This window comes from Mirounga leonina, unplaced genomic scaffold, assembly GCF_011800145.1.
Source record: "Mirounga leonina isolate KUSES-001 unplaced genomic scaffold, KU_Mleo_1.0 Mir_180, whole genome shotgun sequence".
NCBI lineage: Eukaryota > Metazoa > Chordata > Mammalia > Carnivora > Phocidae > Mirounga > Mirounga leonina.
The window spans coordinates 4,665,809-4,676,347 of record NW_023270469.1 but is presented as its reverse complement, the minus strand read 5'-3'; the positions used below and the strand labels follow the sequence as shown (position 1 = coordinate 4,676,347).

Sequence of the window (10,539 nt, the reverse complement as noted above, 5' to 3'; positions counted from 1 at the left end):
TGGGGCAGGCACGGCACTGAGCATGTTACGTACATTCTGTCACTCAGTCCCCTGTATGACCTTGCAGGAGAGATACTAGAGTGACTGCTCTCATGGTCACAGAGATGAGGAGCTGGTATGTGGTAAAACCAGGGCTCAAACGTCTTCTCTGAATCCATAGCCCGTGTGCCCTGATGCAGGAACTCTACTGTTCCCCCGATGCAGGAGGCACTGGGGTCCCCATTTCCTCCTGCAAGGCAGAGACACCAACCCCAGGTGCCCCCCCAGCTCAGCCCCCCCCAACACCCAAGTTCCTCTGTAACCCCTCTCCCATCTGCCCCGTCCCTTCCCTCCACAGGTGTACGAGGGCGGGAGCAACGTGGACCAGTTTGTGACACGCTTTCTGCTGAAGGAGACGGCCAATCAGATCCAGTCGCTGCTGAGCTCGGTGGAGAGTGCGGTGGAGGCCATCGAGGAGCAGACCAGCCAGATCCGGTGCGTTCCCGGGACCTCCCTGTGTCCCTTGGGGCTGTCGTGCACATACACACGCAGTCTGCTGCTTGCAGGGGCCATGTGTGCTTGGGGGCTGGGGGGACCTCGGGCAAGGTGCTGCACCTCTCTGTGCCTCTATTTCCCCAACTGTAAAGTGGGATGATTCTATACCTGCCTTTTCAATGAGTGTGTGGATGGAATGAGACACTACGTGCAGAAGAATGCCAGGGGTGCGTGCAGGACGTGCACGCAGAGTTAAGACTTTCCTAGAGTCTGACCAATTTGCCACATCCCTGTACCACTCACTTACGTTATTACCCAAGAGTATTCTGTTATTTGCCTCGCTTCTGAAAACTGGAAATAATTTCAGGAAACTACATGGTTACCATAACCAGAGAAGTTTCCACATGCCGTCAGTGAAGTAGCTATAAAACCCAGCACCTGCTTTTGCATGGTGTTGGGGAAGCCCGAGGCCTGCCCTGCCTCCATCTGTTAGAAGGAGGGACTGGGGTTGCAAAGAGAGGCCTTGAAGAAAGAGTAGCCCTGAATCCTGACTTTCTCCGCAGGACTGAAAGAGAAGCAAGGTGATTTAAGTGATCTCAGGCCATGTTTGCATGTCAAAAAGCCAAGGAAAAGCATCTGTGCCAGGTTGAGACAATTCCCCTCTGCCCCTTCTTTCCAGAACAGCCGATGCATCTGGTGCCGAGGGGACACAGAAACAGGGGACGGGAACCACAGCCATGCATCTGCACAGGCAGAGGCTCGCCGTGGCCAGGGTGGCCGTGGCTGTCCCGTGGGGGTTTAAGCACGTGGTGTGTGGCTGGTGAGGGCTGGTCCCAGCCAGATAGGCTTGCAAAGGCTGCTCAGGGTCGCTGGTGCCAAAATTTGTTTGCTCTGGGTACCCGCGGGCACATTATCTGGGAAATGTCAAATGCAGATCCCCGGCCCCTGAGCGTGCCTGCTGGATTGGAGTCCCTCGTGGCTGAGCCCACAGCTTTGCATCCGTCTGCGCTCAGCCTCGTGATTCGGAGGGTCCCCAAAGTGAACAGCCCCAGCTCTGGAGGCTGACACAGAGACTTCCTGCATACTCTGGTCACTGTCTGGAGTAAAGGCTGCAGGTCTTGTCCTGCTGTAGGACAGGAGTTGGTGGGTGCAGTCGGCGGCCGATTCCCTGCGCTGTGCCAGCCCCATCATGTGTCAGCACGTACACCTGCCCGGCCCCATGCTGGGACCTTCCTTTGGGACCTCGATGGCAGAGGGGGCCCTTCGCGATGGGGAGTCCCATCTCCATATGCACTCCCCCTTCAAACCGCCCCGAATCTCAGCTAATCCGTCCCCTGGCTGCAGGTCCCCTTAGGCTCCCCTGTCCAGGAGCGAAAGCCACTGGTTCAAAGCCCGCGGCCCCTGTGGGACTCCCGCTGCGCACATTTGTGGTCTGAGGGCCACGCTGCATTTGCTGCCGGTTTGTGGAGCATCGGGATGGACACCTCAAAGTCTCCACCAGCCTTTCCCTCCCCCAAAGACTTGGGGTAGCCCCTGCTGCACAGGAGCGAGGCTTGCTGAGCTTTTGGGGTCGTGGGAGACAGAGTCTGGAACGTACCAAGGCAGAAGGCGGCCCGGGACAGGGCGTGTTGGCGGTGTGCCCAGCGGTGTGTGTGTGTCCGGGTGTATCTGTGTGTCTGCGGTGAGTGTTCCAACATCTCTTTGCACGTGGGTGTTTGGCCATTCCCTGAGCATTGGTTGAGCCCCCACTGTTGGGCCCCGCAGCGTGCTTGGTGAGTCGCGTGTGCCCGCCAGGGCGTGCCGGGCTGTGCACTTGTGTGTACGTCCGCGTGCATGGGCGCAGTGGGCAGGGACAGCACATGGGGCCTGGCCCCTCTCTCTAGGGCCTGGCTGAAGTCGGGAGCACAGATTTCTCTGTGCTGTTCTGTGCCCTCTCTGGACTGTGTCTTAGGGCTCCCTTTTTCAGAGAAGGGGGCTGTCTAGCTGGTACAGACCCAGCCTCCCCCTGCCCCAGTGAGGCAGGGAGGGGAAGCTGTCACTTCAGTGGGGTGGGAGCCTGGCTCGGTGTCCGCCCTGGAACAGAACCCCCCGGGCACAGAGCCGGGGCTGTGTCGTCCTAGAATGTAGCGAAGTTCGGATCCCGACTGCCCTTTAGCTGTGTGGTCTTGCTGAAGGCACCTGTCTGTGGGCCTCATTTACTCCTTGGGGAAACCAAGGCCATCATGGCCGCCTCACAGGGATGGGGCTCCACCGGGTCAACTGTGCACATTTCCGCTCACAGCAGGTGCTTAATATTTGCCAAAGCGAGAAGCGGCCAGGGTCCTGCGGCCTCCCTCATGTGTGTGTTTCCTCCACTCACTGCAGACGGAACCACAGCAAGCCCAGCCACGGCGTGGTGGAGACCTGGTCTGGAAGCGCTGTGCCCCCCCACGCCCCCAACCCCAAGCTGGGGGCCTCGGAACAAGGGGAGAGTCTTCCTTCTGGTGAGAGAGAGTGGCGGCCTGGGGTGGGGAGCCCTGGCGGTGGCCCAGATGTAGCCTGGGCCTCCAGGTGGGACTGGGAGGGCTGAGGGCGCCTCTCCCCTCCCCCAGGCCTCACCCTGCCCACCGTCAGCATCTCCGTTCCTTTTTCTTAGTCACTGCGGACCCCAAGGAGGAGGGCCTGGAAGCCCAGATCAGCCGCTTGGCAGAACTAATAGGACGGCTGGAGAGTAAGGTAAGCCCGCCTAGCCCTCGCCCTTCTCCCCTGTCCTCTGCACCCAGTGAGTGTAGGGTTGGGTCTGGAGTCCGGACAGGAGCCAGGGACCTTGGAGAGGGCATCACCCAGGGGGCAAGGGGGGATGGAGAACAAGACTAGGGAGAAAATGTCCTTTGCACAAGTCCAAGGAGAGGTGCTGGGGGTGGGGAGCTGTCCCAGGGCTGGGGGCAGCCCGGAGGGGCGGAGGGGCGTCTAAAGGAGCAGGAAGGAGTCAGCAGGGACATGGAAGGCGAGGGGACAAGGCTTCCTGCAGCTTTGCTCGAAGGTGGGCGTGGCCTGGGCAGGTGATGCCAAAAGGTGGTGGATGAGGGACTGCGATGTCCCAGGGGAGATGAGAAACATCCCGAATGACCAGATACGATTTGGCACGTCCATGGGTAATAGAAAATGGCACAGTCTCTACAGAATCCTGTCTTCAGAGAACATTTCACCACTGAGTAGGTCCTCAGAGTAGGACCGCATTAGTCTCCCACGGTGGCCATAACCGGTACCACGAGCGGGGCTGAAAGCCCAGCCTGGGGTTTGAGCCTAGACGTCTGAGATGAGGCTGTCCCCTGAGGCCTCTCTTCTGGGCCGTAGACACCGCCTTCTTCCTGTGTCCTCGCTCGGTCCTCCCTCTGTGCGTGTCTGCGTCCTGATCTCCATCTGAGGACAACGGTCAAGTTGGATCAGGGCCCACCCATGGGACCTCATCTTAATTACCTCTTCAGAGGCCCTATTTCGAAACATAGTCCCGTGCTCGGGTGCCGAGGGGTGGGACTTGCACATAGGATTTTGGAGAGGAAATAGGTCAGCCCATAACAATGACCATTTGTTGGCAGAAAGACAACAGGCGGCCTTGAGGTTGACCAATGGGCTCAGGTCTCAGATTGCTATTTGAATCCCGGCTCCAGCACTTGGCTGTGTGACTCTGGGCCAGTGACTTACCCTCTCTGAGCCTCAGATTCCCGCTCTAACCACAGAGAAGTATTCAGGATAGTCGTCCTCCCAGCGTTGCTGTGAGGATTAAAGAAAATGAGGTCTTCATGGCCTAGCCCAGAGCCTGCGTGCGGCGAGCATCTCCTAAGAGCGGTTGGTAGCAATCGCTACTGGCTCTTCTGATACCAAACCCGGACCCGGGCGCCCTGCCTGCCCTGCCTGCCTGCGGGAGCAGGCAGCTCCCAGCTCTGCGCCTACAGACCTTTTCCGTGGCTCCTACCTCGCTGAATTTTTTACGTCTTTGGCAAAAGGGCAAAAAAGTACTTTGATGGGTTCGGGGGTTCTGAGGGATTCGTGGGGGCGGGGTCCCCCCGCCGAGGGAGGCTGAGGCCAGACCTGGAGGGGAGCCGGAGGGAGGCGCCGCTACCCGCCTGCAGGGCGGAGGCCGCTGAGTGGGAGCGGTGGGAAAAGGGCCCGGCGGGACCCTGAGGCCCGGTTGTCATAGCAACTCGGAGCGCCTCCACGGGGCGGGTCTTTGAGGCTTATTTTTAGCACCCGGTCGCCTTAACAACCAGCGGGCTGGAGCCCTCAGAGCACCTGGGTGTCCCGGAGACGGGGCGGGGCCCCCTTGCCGGCCTCTGATTGGTGCAGGCCGCCGGCGGGAGCCAATCCGGTCGGCCGGGGCTCTCCCGGCCCTCCGCCCGCCAACCTGCGCCTGCCCGCTCCGCCTGGGTGGGGCTGATGGGGCGCTGGAGGGGGCGGGGCAGACCCCCCAGCCTCGCCGCCATCCTCGCCCTCCGCCCTCGGCGGCCCTGCTGGCCCGCAGAAGCCAGGGGAACCAGTTGCAGCCCCTGCCTCCAGGGGCCACCTATGCGGTTGTAGGATGACGTGCCAGGCCCACCCTGGCCTCCGGTAAAGCTCCTAGCGGCGCCGCGTTTCTGAGAAGTGGGTACTTTCCGCAGGACCGGCTGCAGAAATTGCGAGGCCGTTTCGGGCACATGCAAAAGGAGCACGCAGGGCCCCCTGCTCAGACATTCTGAAGTTCAACGGGGTGACTGCACAGGTCACATGCCCCATTACCGCTCGCTGTTTTCCTTAGCCAGCTGCGGGTCTCCCACTCGTGCCTCCTCCACGCGCGAGAGCAAGGACCCGGGTCTGTGACTGTGCCGGAGACGCAGGCTGTCCTCGTGGAGGGTGGACGGGGATAGGCACAAAGGCGCCCAAGTTGAAGAAGAATCACAAATTTGTGGCTCAGGAGGAGAGAGACCCTGGCTTCACACCCAGTCTCCAGCGCTCACCCAGGGCTCTGTGCTCTGGAACAGCGAGAGCATCCGTCAGGTGCCCTGTTCTAGACACCGGCTCAGGGTCGTGAGCAGTATGCACGCGGGTCCTGCTGGCTTGGGGCTGACGGTGGGCCAGCACCTACCTCTGCGTGCACAGTTCAGCAAGATGTATTGGCGAAGTGTTTAGTTCAAGGCGTGTGGGAGGCCAGCCCGTTAGATTCACGAGGCGCCAGGGGTTAGGACTCGGGGTGACTGGTCGGTTGATGGGGAGTCTCAGGGCTGTGGCCAGCAGCTGTGGCAAAAACCCAGCATCCTGGACTCGAGACTCAAGCCCCCACTGCTGCCTGTCCCAAGACTACCCTCCCCTGCTAACAGAATGCCCGCTGGGCAGGTCTGGGTGGCCTCTGTGCTTCCCAGTGCTCCCACATGCCAAGGCCAGAAGGGCTGTCTGCCGTCGGTCTCCCAGCCTGGCTTCCCAGCTCCCCGCAGAGCCAGCACGGTGTATGGAGGGTGGACTGGGTCCTGTCCAGCTGCCTGGGGACTCCAGAGCCCCTGGAACCTTGCGGTGGAGAGGCTGCAGCTCTTTGATGGCTCTGGGTACTCTGGTCTCATTGTGGTGGTCCTGGAAGCCTCCCTGGGGGAGGTGGCCTCTGTCTCCAACATGTCTTTGTGCATTGTTGTTTCAGACCCTTTGGTTTGACCTTCAGCAGCGCCTCTCGGATGAAGAAGGCACCAACATGGTGAGGCCTGCTCCCTTCTTGTCCCTTTCCTGTGGCCCCATCCCTGCCTGAGCCCGGACTCGATGCCGGCAGCTCCCTGGCCTTGACCACCCCCACCCCGGGACCACCACCAGGGGAGACGCAGCCCCAGCTCCTGGCCACCCAGCCCTCCCAGGGCTGGTTTACTTTTGGACGAAATAGTTGGGCTCAGAGCAAAGTGAGCAGCCCAGTGACCCCAAAACCCGGGTTCAAGCAGAAGTGGAGGTTGCTGGGCGCTGCTGAGGCTGCATCTCGGAGCAGGGAGCCTTGCAGGCAGCTCCCGACGTCCGCAGAGCCTCTTTAAGCACCCTTGTTGGCTGTCCTGCGTTGGTGGGGTTACGCAGCTTTGAGCTCTGAAGTCCTAGTTCTTTTTGGCCAGTTTCATGTGTAAGAAAGAAGGGGCCTGTGTGTCCATGGGTTTCTTTGGTTTTATTTTGGCCAGTTGTCCTGTCCTCTGAAAGGTCTGGGGAGGCCGGGTCTTGAGATGTGCCCAGGGGGCAGGGAGGGGTCCTGGGAGGAGAGGGCTGGCGTGGAGTGGGGGCGGGCGGCCCACGCTCACGCCCCCCCCCCCCCCGGTCCCACAGCACCTGCAGCTGGTCCGGCAGGAGATGGCCGTGTGCCCTGAGCAGCTGAGCGAGTTCGTGGACTCCCTGCGCCAATATGTGCGGGGCACCGCCGGAGCCAGGAACTGCTTCCAGTGAGTGAGCTGGGGGGAGGGGGAGGTGCGGCGCGGGCACCTCGGCCTGGGGGTGGAGGGCGGGCTCCCCCTGAGAACAAACCGTGCCCCAGGGAAGCCCCTCGTTGGTCCCGGCTTTGCCCTGCCGTGTGAACGTGGCCGGGACTCTGTCTCCCTGGCTTTAGCTTCCTCGTCCTCCCTGGGGTTGCTGGAGGTGACAGTGGAGTAGGGGCCGTGAGGGACCCAGGCCAGGGGTTGGGGCAGTCTGCGTTGACTCCGGGTGCGCGGCCGCCCCCGGGCCTCACCCTCTGCTCCCTGCCGCCCAGGCTGGACGCGGCCACGTCTCAGCCTTGCTGGTGGCGCTGAGCGAGGGCTGCTGGCCCAGGCCACCGGGGAGCAGCCGGAGCCTCCGGTCCCTGCCGTGGTTCTCTCCCCCCAGCTCGCTTGTCTCAGCCTCCAGAGCACAGGCACCTTCCCCCTGCTTCCTGGGGATACAGCCGGGAAGCAGGCCCCTGCTCTTGCTGAGCATTTATTCTAGGAGGCAGAGGGGCAGGCAGAGAGAGGGGTTCCCGACGGGGCCAGGAAGCAGGGTCCTGGAGGGGGGCTTCAGGAAGGGTTTGCTCTGGGTTGAGGGGCTGCATGTGCTTGAGGCCAGAGCGAGGAGCAGCCCGACCCGCAGGATCTGAGGAAGGGCAGTCTGGGCCAGGGATCAGCTGGTGCCGAGTCTGGGGACAAAGCCAGCACCTGGTGTGGCCTGACAGTCACACCAGCAGAGAGAACTGGGGCTGGTCGGGACCGTGCGGGAGATGCTGGAGAGAAGGCAGACGTGGTCTGGTCTCCTGTGTGGGAAGAAGGGCGAGTGGGGACCAGGGCCAGGAGGGGCCCCGCAGTCTCGGGAGAGGGGCAGGCCTTCCCGCGCTGTGGGTTTCGGAGCCCAGCTGACCGGCCTTGTGAGGGGCTGGGATGGAGGAAGGTGGAGAGAGGAGGCAAGGCTGAGTGGAGAGCCTTTGGCTTAAACCCGAGAGGGGATGGTGCTGTGTGCTGGGCTAGAAGGGTGGGAGAGGCCAGGTGTGCTGGTGGGGGTGTCCTACAGGCCTCTGGGGCCACGTTAAAGTCCAGCCAGCAGTCGAGGCGCTGACATACAAGTGGGGCGACCCCGGGAGTGGAGGCGCGCTCACCGTGGGCGAGAACGGGGGACAGGGAGGGCAGCAGGCGGGACGCAGTGGGGCTTCATGCCTGCGTGGGAAGGCCTGTCCTCCCTGTGCCCCACGCCTGCCTGCGTGTCGCCCCCCCCCCCCCCCCCCCCCCAAGCAACCCGTGTGCTGTCAGCCAGACAAATGCAGTCCCCACGGGGGCTTTCATCACCCAGTAACTGAACGTACGTGAACCAAATCGCTCCCAAGCTGTGCCATCCGCGTCGGGGGAAGGGTTACGTCCGGTCAGTGGGGGACACGCGTGCCCCGTCCTCTCCCCGAGTACGAGCCCACAGCCCCACGTGTGCTTTGAGGCTACGACCAGCAGCCTCGATCCTGTGCGGTTAGGGCTGGAAGGGCCCGTGATTGTACAGGGACGGCCACCCCTGACCAAATCCTCCTCCTCGTGGGATGCTGCGCATTCTGTTCTGCGGAGCTGTGAGAAAGCAGAAGGCAGGAGCGCAGCCGAGGGTCCCAATGGGGATGGGGTTAGAGACGGTGGAATCCTAGAGCCTCCCCCTGTCCCCGCCAGGTCAGCCATGCTCGGGGAGGCAGCCCCCTGCCTCCTCCCCTGGCCCAGGTAGGATCAGCCCTCTTTAAGGGGAGGTAGGGGGCCTGCCGGCCCACTGACCCCAGGCAGGCCTTCCAGGCAGGCCTTCCCAAGCCACTGCTGGTCCAATTCCAACTCCCGAGACTGTTTCAAGCATTAAATGAAACAATTCTAGAGGACAGCGTGGCAAGAGGAAGATGCTTTTATTTTTGAAGGAAGGTAGGTAGGGTTTTTAAATGAACAGAATGAGTGTTTCTTGGCCCCTTTGCAGGGCGGGCCCTGTCATGGGTGGGGGGGATACTCCCTGAACTGACCAGTCTGGGGGGGGGCCTTGCCTCGAGGGGGACAGGGGCGGCCCCCCCCAGCTGGAGCCTCTCTTTCAGCATCGCAGCTGTGAGGCTGGCGGACGGCTTCACCTTCGTGGTCTACGAGTTCTGGGAGACTGAGGAGGAGTGGAGGAGGTGAGCCCAGCGTGAGCTCCAGGCGCGGTGGGTCAGGGGTAGGATGCAGGCGCCCCCGGGCATCACTGGAGAGCTGGGTGGGCAGGGTAATAAGGAGCGCCGCACCGGGCCGCCAGGGGCCCTAAATGCCATGGGAGGCACATTTCTATGCCTCGAACGCCCCCCCCCCCCCCCCAGCTGGGCTCTGAACCCAGGTCGTGCCCTGGGAGCCGAGGGTAAGGCTGTTTCCACTTGGGGCTAAAACTCCAGAAAGTTCTCTGAGTAAGAACACTCTGGGAGGCCAGAGCTGGGCTGTCCCCTGCCCCCTCAGCCTGCCCCTCCCTGAGGCCTGGCCTCCGTATCTTTACCCCCTGGCTCGAGGCGCCGAGCATGGTGAACAAGGGGTTAGGCCTCCCATCCTGGGCAGAGCCAGGACCCCCCTGCGCCCACACTGGAGGCTCCCCCAACCCCCAGAGCACACCCCTCCCCATTCCCCTGGCTTGCAGGCACCTGCAGAGTCCCGTGTGCAAGGCGTTCCGGCACGTGAAGGTGGACACGCTGAGTCAGCCCGAGGCCCTCTCCAGGATCTTGGTGCCAGGTAGACGGAAGTGGGGTGTGCAGAGGGTCCTAGAAGCGGGGAGACCAAGGGTGTAAGAGGCGAGCCCCTGAGAGGGGATAGGGTCCACGATACAAGGTAGCCCTGCAACCTCGAGCCGAGAGTGGGGCAGAGCCTCCAGCACCAGGGCTGTGGGCCTCCAGTGTGGGCAGGGGCTGCCCTTCCCACCCCCCTCCTCTGTCTCTCTCCTGCCACCAGCTGCTTGGTGTACTGTGGGCCATGCCTGACCACCTCCCGGAGGCCTTTGGATCAACCTGCCACTCTGTCCACTCTTTTCTAGAAACTTTGGTATACAACCTGTCTTTTCAATATACTTCCAGACAAGAATGTATTTTCCCTGTGTGATGTGAAGGAGCAGCCCCTGCCCTTGCCCCGACCCCCCCCACCCCCCAAGGCAGAGCAGCATCCGAGACACAGAATGCACAGGGAAGCCTCCTGGAATCAGCACCCTCCCTCCCCAGCCCAGTGGCCATGCATGACCCTCTCCTCCCCCCCTACCCCCAGCAGACCGGCCCCTCCCTGGGCCACTGCCTCATGGGCCTGGGGGCCATTCCTCTCCCTGGTAGGAGCTGAGACCCTGTAGTGCCCACCCTCGGCCTGGGCCCTGCTGCACAGGACCATAGAGCCCACGTAGCCCGTGCCCTGCTTGGCAGTCAGGCACCAATAAACCCTGGTTGGGAACGGCCGCGTGCTGTGTTTTGCTTTCGAATTTTCTAGTGCAGGGCCACTAGAGGAACAAAGCGGTCTCGGTGCATGGGGCCCCCTTAGTGGCCATGAAACCTTGGCCTGTTTCCTTATCTGGAAAACGGAGCTGATAAAGCTGAGGTATGTATTTTAACAGACACGGTCTTGCCCGTTCCAAAGTTCTGTGAGT

At 62.0% G+C, this 10,539-nt stretch overlaps 1 protein-coding gene across 1 annotated transcript in view; it reads left to right on the top strand.

Annotated features, from left to right (window-relative positions):
* The window catches only part of NECAB2 (N-terminal EF-hand calcium binding protein 2), a 26,254-nt gene extending 15,959 nt beyond the window's left edge, over window positions 1-10,295 (top strand). The window contains exons 5-12 of the mRNA XM_035024699.1: window positions 338-474; window positions 2,839-2,957; window positions 3,110-3,189; window positions 6,119-6,172; window positions 6,775-6,887; window positions 8,993-9,070; window positions 9,556-9,647; window positions 9,864-10,295. Coding sequence (XP_034880590.1) covers window positions 338-474; window positions 2,839-2,957; window positions 3,110-3,189; window positions 6,119-6,172; window positions 6,775-6,887; window positions 8,993-9,070; window positions 9,556-9,647; window positions 9,864-9,892 — 702 coding nt within the window. The 3' untranslated portion in view covers window positions 9,893-10,295. The remainder of the gene's footprint in view (window positions 1-337; window positions 475-2,838; window positions 2,958-3,109; window positions 3,190-6,118; window positions 6,173-6,774; window positions 6,888-8,992; window positions 9,071-9,555; window positions 9,648-9,863) is intronic.
* The last annotated feature ends 244 nt before the right edge of the window (window positions 10,296-10,539 follow it).